The following is a 14,567-nucleotide window of genomic DNA, read 5'->3' as shown; positions in this document are numbered from 1 at the left end:
ACTGGGCTCCTGGCTGCTCTGACCGGCGCCCAAGCTCATTACTCACCGATGGAGTCGGGCACATGCTTCCCCGAGGCGTTGAGGCAGAAGCTCAGGTTTATGCTGCCGAGGGGGGAGAGAGAGAGAGAGACATGCAATGAGCCTGGGGCAGGACAACACCTGGCAGAGCCTGCCAGGGCCCTGCCAGAAACAGCACAGGGGCAGAACTTACCCACCGAAGGGACAATGGCTCGGGAGCCCTGCACAGACCCGGCAACCCATGTCGGTGCAGATGGTCAGTGGCAGAGCCAGGAGCAGGACGTAGGAGTGCTGACCCCAAGTCCCAGGCTCTGCCCTCCCCTTAGTTACCCACTCCTCTGGGAAGGTGGATGGAGAGAGACGCCCTCCTCATGGTGCAACAGGGAAACTGAGGCACAGAGCAGGGAACTGATCCAGCCAGAGTCACTGGCAGGGCTGGGAATGGGCACGGGGCCCCTGGTCTGCACTATGGCCACAAGTTGTGCTCCTACCAGACCTGGGCTGCCCCAAGGCTGGGCGACAGCTAGACCCAAGCGGGAGAGCCCTGGAGCCCTGAACCCAGATCCCAGGATCTTCAGTTACCACAGAGCCAGTGACAGCTCCAGGGCTGCCGCCTCCCCACTTCCAAATAGCCCTTAGATTGCTGCCCCCCCAATTCCGGAGTTACGGACCTATCCCTATCTCGCACCCTGTCCTTGGTGCAGCTGTGAGCTGGCTACCAGGAACCCCTGGTTAATCGTTAACCCCGAAGGCAAGCAAACCACTGGAGGTGGGAGCAAGATCATAATCAGAGTGAGGGGATTCTTCAGGTCAAATCCTTCCCAGGGTGAAGGGTGCGGAGGGCTGCTACAGCACATAGGGGCATCAGGAGCAGCACCTGACTGGCCCCTTGAGGCATTCCTGCCGCCCTACCCCCTGTAATGCTGATCCTGCCAATCCTTCCCACCACCACTGCCGATACCCGTCCCCACCCTCTCCCCCCTTCTAATGCTGATCCCCCATCTGCCCCCACTCCAGGGCTGAAGCTGCCTCCCCCTAGCTGCCCTGCCCGAAGCCCCACGGTCCAGGCTGGACAGCCAGCACCCCAGCTCCCTTCAGCTGGCTGCAAGTGCCTCACGATCGCTCATTCATGGAAGGGGAGGGCAGGCTGCCAGCAACCCCTGTTGCTGAGCAACGGATAAATAGCTTGCGATAAACAAACCCCCAGCAGGCCCGGGGGACATTAACCCCCCACGCCTCCCTGGAGTGAGACCAACGAGCCGCAGGGGGCAATTCACACACGCCATATGCAGCTACGCGAGGTTACACCCAGGGGGCTGTTGGGGGGGTCCCCCCCCAGAGCGGAGTTCATTGGCAGTGTTTCAGTGAGGCCAGCCCCAGCACTGGAGTTCATAACAAAAGCTAAAAGGAGACGCTATTTGCCCGACACCCGCTTAGTCCCGCTGACGGGGCTGGGGCCATCTGCCTTATCGGGTCCTCATGCACACTATGCACAGGGTGTGCTCCCCACCACCCCACACTGCAGTGCAGCCACCTCTGGGGTGGGACGCAACAGCTGTTTAACCACAGATGCGGCAGTGCAGGGCAAGAAGCGAAGGAGAACCCAACAGCCAGTCACCTCAGCCGAGACTCTCAGACAGGCAAGCTTGCGTCAGAAGAAGTCGATGGAAGCAGCGCCTGTCTGGAGGGAGGCCCTGAGCCCCGCCTGGTGCTCTCCACCCCCTGCCGGCAGGGCACATCTCGAAGGGGGTGTGTTACCTACCAGGCCACGTGGGTGTTGGTGCCCTCCAGCGTGCAGGATCGCTCTTCAGGGTTGAACATGGCGGGGAAGATGTTGAGGGAGGCGCTGGCGTAGACGATGGGGCGGCCTCTGTGTGGGGGGGCAGGGGGCCAGGAATGACAGGGAAGATGGTCACATGCTATATTCACAGCCTGAAGGGACTAAAGGAGGGTTGGGACTGGGCTGACCCTGAAGGGGTGATGGGAAATGGGGCCAGACAGCTCGGACGCTGTCTCTTCTGCCTGCAGAGGGGCTGGCTCCCCGGCTGGTGGCAATCAGCCCCATGCTTCTCTAGGGCTGGGCCATTCACACCAGAGAGGATCTGACTCCAGATTGAGCCAGTTGGGCCAGGAATCCCCAGAGCAGCTGCTTCCCCTCCCCGCCATGCCCAAAGCGATGCCAGCCAGGAGCCGGGGATGCCCATGGCTCAGGCTGCCTCCCATGCCATCCCCCAGTGTTGCCAACACTCTAGGAAACGAGTTCCAAGCTGGCTGGAGAGGACCACCGCTTGGGTAACCTCCAGCTGGGGGCAGACAGTCAGCTGGGCACAAGGACCCGGTGTGCAGAAACACCATGGTGGGCTGGGGCAGCGTTGTCTTTAGATTCCCACAGCCCATGGCTGAGGTCAGGCCTGGCGTTGCTGACCCACACAGTGTGGGCTCCTGGAACCAGCCCCCAAATCCCCAGGAAAGAGCCCAAGAGAGGAACAGCACCTACCGGTACACCACGGCCGTGTCCACTCCAAATGCACCCACAATCAGGTCTGCAGGGCAAACACACACACACAAATCAGCTGGATCCCGCGGCAGGACAGCATCCCTAGCAGCCAGAGCCCACAGAGAAGGGGAAGCAGCATACGGGCAGGGCTCCATCAGTGCTGTGCGTCCCCTGTGCTGGGGAACGAGCAGGGAGCTCATCGCCAGGGGGACGGTAGATGTGCACCAGAGGGGAGCGAGCAGGGAGCTCACTGCCAGGGGGACAGGGCAGGGTCTGCGCCAGAGGGGAGATAGCAGGGAGCTCGCTGCCAGGGGGATGGGAGGAAGGTGGGCAGGCGAGTGGCAGGTTATCCCATGGCACTCAGCACCATTCCAACTGGCACTAAGCTATCTGCAGCACCTCAGCCTGGCCCAGGGACCCACCCAGGCTGCGCTAGCCCAGCAGATGTCAAGTGTAGTCTCCCCCCTGGGGAGAGCTGGGCACCGCATCCCAGCAGGAGGCGCTAGAAGCAGCACTTGTCCCAGATGCACATTGCTAGAACTGGGGGAGGGGAGGGTGCAGGAGGCAAGAACGGGGAGCCCAGAGCCAACCAGGGATGGAGACATGGACAGGCAGGCAAGGGAATGGAGCCTGCCAGGAACAGCGCCTCCTTTGGAGACAGAGAGCAGTGCAGCCTCCAAATAGTCAGTTCAGGCACCGGGCACGATCTGTGCTCAGAGTCATGATGCTGGCTGCTTCTCCCGGGGACCAGGTGGCTGACACCCCACCCCCCATGGGGACTTAGAGGACCAGGCAGTCACAGGGGGCAGAGCCAAGTCTCCCCTGAGCCAGCCCTCACCTGGGTAGCCGTTTCCGTCCAGGTCCTTGGCTCCGCGGAGGGCAAACCCAAAGAAGTCAGGCGAGCGGCTGGGCAGCCAGTGCCCCTTCAGGACCTGGGAAGGTTGGGTGTTCACCCCGCCTGCCTGTCCATTGTACACGTACACCACGCCCTGCTGCGCATCCCCGCCGAACGGCGCCCCGATGCCAATGTCTGGAGGGGAGACAAACACCAAGGTCAACAGAGGAGTGTGAAGCACCCTGAAAGAGCCAGATCCCGCTCCCATCCGTCGCCCCCAGCACAGGCAGCAGGGAAACGGACCTAGGGGTTTACGGCTGGGAAAGACGGCCAGCCACCAGGAGCCAAGCTCATCCATGGAGCCATCCCTTTCAATGCCAGGCAGCAAGGGCTGCAGGGACTGACCCTTCCCCTGGTTTCTATCTCACACTCCTGCCCTCCGAGGTGGGCGAGGGCCGCTGGGTCTGCACAGTTGGTAATTCCACCCGGCAGGGGGCTCCAGCACCGGGCCCCTGACACGCGGCAGGGAGTGGTCAAACTACACCGGCGCACACGCCTAGCTTAAATCCCGTGTCGGCTGCAGCCAGCAGGGGGCGACAATCACACGCGCGCTTGTGCGCTAACCATTATAGCCATCCTGATCCAGGTCTCCCAGTGGGACGACGGTGCTCCCAAAGCGGCCGAACTCCTGGTGCCCGGTCAGCACCATAGAGGCATTGGGCTCCATGCCGCGGGGCTGCTGCAGGTAGATGTAGACTCTGCCCACCTCCTGCACCCGCCCGTCCTCTGTCTTCTCCATGAACAGCGGGGCACTCACCAGCAGGTCGTCCAGGCTTCAGGGTGGAGGGGAGAGAGAAAGAGAGAGCAGGGGCTTCGAATCTGTGCTCATGCTAGAGCAGCCGACAGGCCCAGAGGGGCACTGAGGGCTGCCGAGCCGGTGGGTAACTCGTCCTTCCACCACATATTCAGCAGGGGGCGACATTCACAGCACACTGTTGCTTGGTGGTGCTGCTCCAGCAGCCAGGTCATCCGCAGCCCTGTTCCTGGCCCTGGGCAGAGAGGAGCCTGGGGTGTGCGTGGGTGTTTGGAGAGTGAGCCCGCCTCACATTCACCCCACGACGGGGGCTCCTGCCCAAAAGGCTGAGCCTGGCTCCCCCTCTGGGCCTCGCAACCTGCTGGAGGGGTGGCCAGGCCAGACCCAAATGATGCTGCAACCCCGCATGCTGGAGCAGGGAGCCAAGCCCAGCCCCATGGGAGAGGAGCCGCCACTGTGGGGTGCACTCACTCTCCAACAATCCCTCCCCCACAGTGCCTCCTCTCCACGCCGGGCCCACAAGCCACCTAGAACCGCCCCTGCCACAACTCACCACGTGTCAGGCGTGACGGGGCCCTGACTAGAACCCAGGAGTCCTGACACTCCATGAGACCCCTGCTCCAAACCACTGTACCCCACTCCCTCCCAGAGCTGAGACCAGAACCCTGGAGTCCTGATTTCCCAGTGCCCACTTGGGGCCCTGGGGCTTGCCACCAACATGCTGCAGAACCTGAACAGCCATTTGCTATAAAGCCTCTCGCCCTGACAGCTGGGAAGGAAGCTTTTCTTTAAAAAAACCATTTGTGTCGTGTTAACTCTGAAACCTAAGGACAGCCACTTCATGTGAGTTTTTAAAGCTCTTCCACAGCCAGTTAACACCTGCAGGAGAGGACAGAGAGGGCAGCTGCATGGCAACAGCTGCATGTGTGTCTCATGCTGGCATGTGTGGGTACAGCTGTGTTGTGGTGGGAGCTCAGTCATTCTCTTTGCCATCCCAGCCCCTGCTGGAGGTACCATGCAGTCGCCCGGCCTGAACCTTGAGAAGGCAGCTGGATTAGGGCCACAGGCACCTGCCCGTGGCAGATGAAACACCTCCAGCCTTGGGAGCCAAGTCCCTTTATGGGGCTGGGGCACAGAGCAGGGTCACCTGGCCCCACAGGGTATGTCTACACAGCAATTAAACACTCATGGTGGGCCTGTGCCAGCTGGCTCAGGCTAAGGGGCTGTTTCATTGCGGGTTAGACCCTGGGGCTCGGGCTGGAGCCCGGGCTCTAGGGCCCTGTGCAGTGGGAGGGTCCCAGAGCTAGTGAAACAGCCCCTTAGCTGGAGACAACGGCGGGGCAGGTATCTGACTGCAGTGCAGACACACCCAGTCATTGCCAGGGAGGCCCAGGGGTGAACCCAGGGTGCAGCCCAGTGGGGAGATGTCCGCATCCCCAACCCCTGTCCCATGCGGTGCGAACCAGGTCCCTGCTGGCAGCCTTGGCCTAGGCAGAAAAGGCCACACAGCCCTGGCTGAGCAACCCGCTCCCCCATGGGGCTGGGGAGAAGCCGACCCCCTGGCTCCAGCACTGCCACCGGGCTCCATCCCCTTCACCTAGTGAGACCCAGAGGCTAGGATCCTCTGGGGTTCCTGTAGCCCTGTGAGTGTGTGCGCGCAGAGGGTGTGTGCATAGGTGTGCACGGGAGGGTGGGGGTGGGGTGTGGGCACGAGCAGGGGGATGAGTTGTGTGCGTGTGGGAGGGTGGGCACGCGCAGGGGGATGAGTTGTGTGCGTGTGGGAGGGTGGGCACGCGCACACCGGGGGATGAGTTGTGTGCGTGTGGGAGGGTGGGCACGCGCACACCGGGGGATGAGTTGTGTGCGTGTGGGAGGGTGGGCACGCGCAGGGGGATGAGTTGTGTGCGTGTGGGAGGGTGGGCACGAGCAGGGGGATGAGTTGTGTGCGTGTGGGAGGGTGGGCACGCGCAGGGGGATGAGTTGTGTGCGTGTGGGAGGGTGGGCACGCGCACACCGGGGGATGAGTTGTGTGCGTGTGGGAGGGTGGGCACGAGCAGGGGGATGAGTTGTGTGCGTGTGGGAGGGTGGGCACGCGCACACCGGGGGATGAGTTGTGTGCGTGTGGGAGGGTGGGCACGCGCAGGGGGATGAGTTGTGTGCGTGTGGGAGGGTGGGCACGCGCAGGGGGATGAGTTGTGTGCGTGTGGGAGGGTGGGCACGAGCAGGGGGTGTGTGTTCAAATCAGATCTGGGCCTGCTGCAGGAGGCGCCAGGAGCCAAGGGCTGAGGGGAGAGGAGCTGCCACTCCCACTCCCACCCCCACCCCCCGGCCCCCACTTCCGCCCTCCCTGGAGCCCGCTCCTGCCCACACACCGCCTGGCCCCTGCTCCCACACACACACCCCCCTGGCTCCGCTCCCATCCAAACACCCCCTGGCCCCTGCTCCCATGCAGCCCCCCCGGACCCTGCCTCCTCCCACACCCCTCCGGGCCCTGCTCCCGCCTACCCCACCCCCACCCTCGACCCTGCTCCTGCTCCACACAACCAAGGCCATGGTGGGGGCAGGGTGAGGATGTCTCTCAGCAGGCCATATCTTGCAAGGGTTTTGGGGGTAGAGGGGGTTCTCCCAATGTGTGACCCAGCACTTGGGAGCGGGAGAAACTGGGGTCAGGGATGCTGCTCTGTCCCATCCCCTACGACAGGGGATGCTGCTGGGTCAGTGGGCTCCGAGCCCTGCCCCCCCCATCCCTGCACTACACAGGCCCCCATGTGCTTCCCCTCCCCCACACACTGCTATGCCTCCGATGCCGAACCCCCTTCCCCCACAACACAGCCCAGCCCTTTTCTGCTTGACCCAACTGCCCCCCTTAATCCGTCAACCCCCAGTAATGGCACAGACAGACCCCGGCTAGCAGGGCCCCACTCACCCATCGCTGTTCACGTCAGCAGCAGCCACCGCGTAGCCAAAGTAGGCTGCCATCTAGGGCAGGAGAAAGGGAGAGCTGGGTTCATCAATTAGGCTGCAGATTCCCCATGGATTCTGCCCCCACCACTCCCCCGTCCTGCCACAAGTGAGGAAACCTCCCAGGGCGGGGCCCACATGAAAGGCTGAGGGCCAGGGGCTCCCTCCAGTTCGGCCAAGCCATGGGCTGGTCCCGGCTCTGCAGCAGGTGGGGTGAAGCAGGGGCTCCGGGCTGACACCCCGTGGTGAGCAGGGGGCTGGTGCATCCGATCCCTGGCCTGAGACAGGGATGCTGCCAGGATGACAAAGGGATTTTCAAAGCTCCCCTTTCTAGACGTCACCCCCCCCCGTGCTGGTGCAGATACCCTGAGCCTGTGAGGAACCAACACCACACGACACCAGCTCCCCATCTCATCCCCAGCTGCTAAACGCCATGCGAAGGGACAGGGCCCAGCCGCTCTGGACAGTGGCACTGCCCTGGGCTCTGCCCCTTTGCAGCCAGGGATGCAGCCAAAGTCACCCCTCTACAGAGGCAGCTGCTGCTGTTGGGGCCATGGGGCCACCAGCCTGGGGAGAGCGCTCAAGAGACGATCTTTCTATAAACATGCCACCCACGCGCCAAAACAGTGACAGGCCCCTTGCCCGCTGGCTTGGGTGGTATGTCTGCTGTTTCTCGTGCCCTGGCACAAATGCTGGGAAGGGGGCTTTTTCCCATGCTGCAGGAGATAATTCACCCTTCTCCCCTCACAGACAGGGTTATTTCCAACAAGGGAAGCACTTCTAGCCCCATGCACCCCCATGGTGCTACCCAGGGGCCCTCTGGGTCAGTAACACATGATCTGGGTAAGGGCCATGCCCCTCCCCCTGGGAAGAGCTGGCAGCTCCTACCCAGCAAGGGGCCTAGCATGCATTGCCTGCCACCCATTGCCCATGCGGCTCGTTCGATCCCTCGGGGTGGCCTCATTCCAAAGCCCTGCTCAGACGACAGAAGAGCCCCTGCCATGCACATGGGCCTGGCTCATGTGGCCAGCGCATCCTGCTCACCTGCTCTCCAGAGAAGTTATACAGGGACTTCATGTCCGATCCATTCAGGACAGTGACCTGGCAAGAGAAGACCCAGGTCACAGCTCGGTCGCCAAGTCCCCATCCCAAGCCCGCAGGGCAGAACCACTCTGACCGGGACTCACTCCCATCCCAGCCCCTAGGTGGTTTCTATTCTCCTCCTCTGGACGGTTCTGGCCCCGGCAGCCCCTGCTCACTCCACTGCTCTGCTGACCCAGAGCGCAGGCCGAGGATCTCACCTGGTGTTTGCAACTTTGTCAGGTAGAAAATCCAATTCCCACTTCTCTGGCGCCTCACCTCTGAGGGGCTCTACTGGTGATGCCCACAGCAGCTAAGCGCCCTCCCCACGTAAAAGATGGGAAACCACACGAGAGGGGAGTCATGAGCCCTCATCCCCACCCCCGCTCTAACCACTAGATCCCGCTCCCACCAAAGGAGAGAGCAGAATCCTGGGGTCCTGAGTCCTAGCACCTCCCTGCCCCCACTCGAACCTCTAGATCCCACTCCCGCCAAAGGAGAGAGCAGAATCCAGGGGTCCTGAGTCCTAGCATACCCCCCACCCCACGCTCTAACCACTAGCCCCCACTCCCCCAAGAGCAGAGAGCAGAATCCAGGGGTCCTGAGACCTAGCTCCTCCCTGCTCCCGCTCCAACCTCTGGCCCCACTCCTGCCAGATCTGAGAGCAGAACCAAGGGTGCTAAGTCCCATCTCTCTTCTAAAACCTCCCCTGTCATCTTTAAGCTGTGGGAGTTTGGGGAGGGGCCTTGGCACGACTCGGGAGTTCTTGGGCAGTCACCCTGCAGCCAGCCCCCGGGCAGCGGCTCTGATGATGCCGCATAGCAGGATTCCTGAGCAGGTCACAGGAAGGGCCTGGGATGTTGACAGAGTGGGTGATGGGGTCACATGCGTTGGGGGTGACCACAAAAGCCCTGGGTGGGCTGGGCCTTCTCCACCCTCTGTTTCCACCCTCCTTCCTCCGCGCCGTCTCCAACCTCTGTTTCCTCACTCGGCCTTGGCTCAGGCTTTGGTCAGTCACAGTCTGTCTAGGCTGCACCCACTGCTGCCTTGCCAGCTGACCCCAGCTTGCAGGGCTCAGGCTATGGGGCTGTTTAACTGTGGGGCAGACATCAGCAATTGGGCTGGCACCCAGGCTCTAGGACCCTGTGAGGTGGGATGGCTCAGCATCTACCCCACAATTAAAGAGCCCCTTAGTCTGAGTCAGCCGGCCTGGCCGGCTGTGGATGTTTAATCGCACTGCAGATGTGCCCTCAGCCCTGCCCGGGGAAGTGTGTTAGTTACTATGGAAACAACCAAATCAGCAGGATTGTGGGGCTTAGCAAGGTCCATTCTTGGGGGTAGGGGAGCTTGTACCGGAGCTGGCAGGCAAGGCCCTGCCCTGCCCCCCACAGCTATCCTGCAAGCAACAGCTGATGACATGAGCACCGTGCCTCCCCACCCTGCTGACACCCCTGGGGTGCAAGAGCCCTATGCAGGGGCAAAGTCAAGCTAGTGAGAGCAAGAGTAGGAGAAAGGGGCCAAACCATCCACTTCTGGGGGGCGTAGCAGCACTGGGAGCAACAGCCCGAGCCAGCCTGGTGCAAGGAGCTCCCAGGGCAGATGGAAGGAGGGCCCAGTCTAGCAGAGATGTAGTTGGAAAAGGACAGACCCAGAGCATTTGGGTGCAGCCAGGTGGAGAGACAGGGGGGCTCCCTTGGCCCCCAGGGGAAGAACCCCCACCCTACTGCCCCAGCTCAGGATCTTACGTAGCCGTAGGTCAAGTTTCCCTTGGGAACGCCAGCCACAAAGTCTGCAAAGGAGCAAAGAGATACGGGTCCATTAGCTCCAGGTGGGTCCTTGTGGGCAGCTCAGCCTGTGCGATGCTGGGGTGGGATGGACAACACAGACAAAGCCAGGCCAGCTCCCCAGGAAGATGTGACCCTGGGCTGTCCAATGCCACATCCCAGGGTAAAGCAGTTCACCCACAATTTGGGGGGTGGGGCGGGGGGAGAGAATCCTAGAGCCCAAACTCCAGGGGGCTGAAGCCCTAGCCCACCCTTCACCCACTGATAGCTCACTCACTGTCTCAGTGCAGGAGGACTGGCAGATCGAACCAGAGCCCTGGACCCCAACCCACCCCAAACTCAGCTATCCGGCTATTTCTCAAGTAACACAGGGCGAGCATGTCACAGCAGCTGGCCCACCAGGGTAATGGCCTACCCAGTTGCTCTGAGGGCAGGGTGCTGGAGATGCTGGGTTTGAACCCTGCCCAGGGTGGCATGGTACGCTCATTTCTGCTATTTACGCTGAGCCCAGCCAGGCCCCACGGTGGGAGCCAGCCTGCCCTGTGCAGCTTCCTGGCCCGGCTGGCCAGACCCAGGAGCATCAGCTTGGCCTCCTCCATAGCAACTGCTTCCTCAGAGCACCTGGGCTCCAACCAGCACTTGTTCTGCCCCGGGACTGACCCTGCCACATCTATGGGGTGTTAGAAAGGGGGCAGAACTTGTGGAGGGGGCTTCAGCAATTACTCTCCCTTCCCCACCGACTCCAGAGAGCCCAGCATGGCAGTACCTTCGGTAGAATCCCCGCTGAACTCACCGACGGCCACAGAATACCCTGCATGGGGAGAGGAGCAGAGGGGTTAGGCTCCAGCACCACTCAGCCCCTGGCCCTTCTGTCCCCATTGTTTTGGTTAGACCCTATATCAACACTGGGCAGGAGGAGCTGGCTTCTCAGTGACAGGCTGATGGATTAAAAGGGAACCACACAGAAACACTCCTCACCGGCTTTGCTCTGCCCCGGAGAGGGGTTAGTTCCTGGGACAGGGCACTGGGTGACGGGATCGGGGGCTCCATGACTTTGGCAAGCTTCAGTCCCTCTCCATGCCTCACTCATCCATCTGTGCCAAGCCACAGGCTGAGTCTGCACTAGAGGAGCTCCCTGGAGCTGTTCCCTTAGTTACTGTCTGTAACACGCCAGGGAGCAGCAGGGTCTATGGCTGGAGCGCAGGGCCTGGGAGGCAGGGACTGGTATCTAGTGGTTGAATCGGGGCGGGGCTGGGAGTCAGGACTCCTGGGTTCTATCTTCAGCTCTGGGAGGGGAGTGGTGTCTAGTGGTTGGACCAGGGTAGGGCTGGGAGTCAGGACTCCTGGGTTCTATTGCCAGTTCTGGGCAGGGAGTAGGATCTAGTGGTTGGAGCTGTGGGAGGTGCTGGGAAGCAGGACTCCTGGGTTCTATTCCTGACTTTGTTGCATGTCCTTGAGAGTAGTACAGCTTCCATTTCCCCAGCTATAAACAGGAACACGCCCAGCCCCCCTCCCCCGAGGAGCACCCCCAGCCCCCCACCCCCGAGGAGCACCCCCAGCCCCATCTCCCACAGCTCACGGCAGGTGTTGCCTTGCACCCCTCGCAGGGCAGCACTCGGCGAGCAAGACCAGCTTTGGGAACTTCTGTCTGTTTGGCACTGGGGAGCAGCACTCAAGTCTCAGCCCCTAAAGCTGGCAGGATGGCCAGGTGCAGTGCCTATACCCAGGCCTGGGGAGTAGGGACTGCCCTGGGCAAGGCCCAGTTCCCCCTGTCTTTCCCGGCCGAGACTGCCCATGAACCAGCAGTGAGGAGCCTCAGTCTGTTGGGAGCTGGGCCAAGACCCCCACCTCACTTCCCACAGGCACCTAGATGGGGTAACCAGCCAAAGACTGGGGGCCCTCTACATTCAGCTATCCCCTCCCACACCCAGAGGGTACCTTCCCCCACCAGCCGGGGCACTCACCCAGATAGCTGTCGTCATAGATGGGGGCGGCCTGGCGTGTCTGCAGCTGCCCCTGGGTGCCCAGGATTAAATACTCGGGGTAATAGGCCTCCTCGATCTGCTCCTGCGTGGCTGAGATCACCTGGCCTGGGGGGAGATGGGGCGGGCAGCTGAGAGTCCAGCGGGGAGGAAAAGGGGGAGAAGTGGTACCCCAGGGAGGGGGTCGAACAGGGAGAAGATGGGGAGGCCAGTAGCAGGGGGTGGGGGAGGGGAAAGACGGTGTGGGAGGCCAGCAGCAGGGGGAGAGAGGAGAAGAAAGACGGTGGGGGAGGCCAGTAGCAGGGGGTGGGGGCACTCACCTTGCCAGAAATAGCTTCCAGGGCCTCCCAGAAGCACTCGCCCCGTCTGCAGAGCAAAGAGCCCGGTCAGAGCCACAAGGTGAGATCCTGCCTGGGAGTCGGGGGGAGGGAAGAGACTATCCCCAGCAGTGTCACTGGGTTCACCCCTCCCCCACCAAACCCCTACTGCTCCCCCCTTGGCCACAAGGGAGGCAGCTGACTGAGCAGGTTCAGTGTCCCCCCACCCCGGAGCTGGGGAGGGAGCGATCTCACAGGGGGATAGCAGAGTGGGGCAGGGCTGGTCTCTGCAGGCCCAGCTGCAACGGGCAGAGGGGGGCCCCATGCTGCCCCCGAAGGGGTCAGGGAGACACAGGAAGGGCTGCTCCTCTCTGTGTCCCCTCGGGCATGAGTGACACTGCCAGAGATCTGCCCTAGCACCCAGTGGGGGGGGAGGGGTGAGAGCAGGCAGAGACCCACCCAGCTGGCCCAACAGGGCAATGACCTGTTTGTGGGGCACGGGGGATGTGACTGGGGTGGGCCGGAGGTATTGGGGGGCTCCTCACAAGGCCCCACTCCCAGCATCCAGCAGCTCCCAACACGCAAGGGGTTGCACATAAGAACATGCTCCCTCTAGGGGGGCGCCCACAGAGAGGATAAGGGACCTGCAACTGCTACCAGCTAGGGGAGTGCTCCCGTAGGAGGTTCCTGTTTGTGGGTCTGGGCTTGAGACGCAGCTCTGTGGGTCAGGAGGTACCAGAGCCTGCAGCCCGGGACCTAGCCCCCTAGTCCCACTCAGGGGGGTCTGACTGCGGGAGGCCCCAGTGAGGAACTCAGCAATCCCCCATACACATGCTGGGGGCAGCAGGCAGGGGGCGCTCTGCTGCTACTAGAGCTCAGGGGCGCAGCTGCATGGCATCAGGGCCTCTCACCTTGGTGAACTCAGCGCTAAAGCCACCCTGGCAGTAACCCTGCCCTTCCGCCGAGTCCAGATCTGCAGAGAGAAACACCCATGAGGGGCGAGAGGTGGGACGGGGGGCAGGAGGCTCTGACCCTGGACACCAGCACCCTGGGGTGGGATTCTGGGCTCCCAGCCCCCTGCTCCAGCCACTAGGCTCTTCTCCCTGCTTTCCCAGGTAACGCTGTCCACACCCGCTCTGACGCCATCCCCTGGGAACATGTGCCCAGCCCAGCGCTGGGGCTGTGAGGGAGGCCTGGGATGGAAAGATTTCCTGATTACCCCTTAAAGCAGGGATTATCTGCTGCTGGGGGAGCCAAGGAGTTTGGGGGTCTCCCGCCCACTGCCCCCAGCCCAGCCCCCGGAGGGAGCACTTTCCCCCCCTTCCCTGAGCCGGTACCTGAGCGGCAGGGTGAATACTCCACGAACTTGGTGAAGTTGCTGACAGACAGGTAGCAGGTACCAACAGGGTCTCGGCCAGATTCATCCTTGAGGGTGCGCCAGCTGTACAGGGGGGCGCAGGCCTGGGCAGGGATAGAGCAGCTGGGTGAGCAGCAGTTGAGGACAGGGGAGACCGAGCAACTGAGGAGGTCCCGGTACCTGATGGCGTCCACCCACACACTAGCTACTCCAGCACAGCGTGGGGCCAGGCGGGAACCCCCTGCCCCATAGCCAGGCAGCGAATGAGCCCCAGCCCGCCACATGGCAGGCCCTACCAGCCGGGGTCCCCCGGTGCCGTTCTCACCAGGATGGAGCTGCCGTGGGACCGCACTGTCGCTCCGAACCATTGCAGGGATTTGAACTCCACCTGCGTCAGCCCATCGGTGCCATTCCCGCTGAAGTCGTGTTGGCGGGACCCTGTGGGGAGAAGCGTGGTCACTGCCGGGCTCCACGACTGGCACCAGCTGCCGCCTCCGCGGGAGGCCTAGGATACATGGCTGAGCTGGGGCAGCGCTGACCCAACACGCCAGCCAGCTCACCGGCACAAACCCTGTGTGGGACAGCACGGCCCTGAGGCCCTGTCACCAGGGAGGGAGCCGCTGGCATGGGGAAGCCCCCTTGCAAACACCACAGGGGAAGGGGCAGCGTGCTCCAAGCTGTCTTGAAAGAGGGCATTTGGCCAAAGTGTCCCAGGAAGGGACAGTATCTCCTCTCCCACCCAGCCCTTGCCAGCCACAGGCGGATCCCAGCTGCCACCCACAGCCCGCCCCCCCCCCTTCCTCCTGAGTGGGTCCCACATGCTGGGGCCTTCACTCAGCTTTGATTTACAGGAAAACACAAGCAGAGGTGAATTCTTGGAAAAGCAAGAACCCCCCAATCTCCCACTACATATACCCTCCTC

At 62.4% G+C, this 14,567-nt stretch overlaps 1 protein-coding gene across 1 annotated transcript in view; it reads right to left on the bottom strand.

The window, feature by feature from the left end:
- Positions 1-14,567, bottom strand: part of ITGA5 (integrin subunit alpha 5) — a 48,877-nt gene that overhangs the window by 15,789 nt on the left and 18,521 nt on the right. The window contains exons 4-17 of the mRNA XM_077838272.1: positions 13,971-14,083; positions 13,626-13,749; positions 13,200-13,261; positions 12,292-12,337; positions 11,954-12,079; positions 10,756-10,800; positions 9,951-9,994; positions 8,170-8,226; positions 7,091-7,143; positions 3,975-4,183; positions 3,354-3,545; positions 2,516-2,561; positions 1,781-1,888; positions 47-102 (exon numbers count right to left, since the gene is read on the bottom strand). Of these exons, the coding sequence (XP_077694398.1) occupies positions 47-102; positions 1,781-1,888; positions 2,516-2,561; positions 3,354-3,545; positions 3,975-4,183; positions 7,091-7,143; positions 8,170-8,226; positions 9,951-9,994; positions 10,756-10,800; positions 11,954-12,079; positions 12,292-12,337; positions 13,200-13,261; positions 13,626-13,749; positions 13,971-14,083 (1,281 nt within the window). The remainder of the gene's footprint in view (positions 1-46; positions 103-1,780; positions 1,889-2,515; positions 2,562-3,353; positions 3,546-3,974; positions 4,184-7,090; positions 7,144-8,169; positions 8,227-9,950; positions 9,995-10,755; positions 10,801-11,953; positions 12,080-12,291; positions 12,338-13,199; positions 13,262-13,625; positions 13,750-13,970; positions 14,084-14,567) is intronic.

Source organism: Eretmochelys imbricata, chromosome 20, assembly GCF_965152235.1.
Source record: "Eretmochelys imbricata isolate rEreImb1 chromosome 20, rEreImb1.hap1, whole genome shotgun sequence".
NCBI classification, from domain to species: Eukaryota; Metazoa; Chordata; order Testudines; family Cheloniidae; genus Eretmochelys; species Eretmochelys imbricata.
This window is presented reverse-complemented; position numbering and strand designations above follow the sequence as displayed.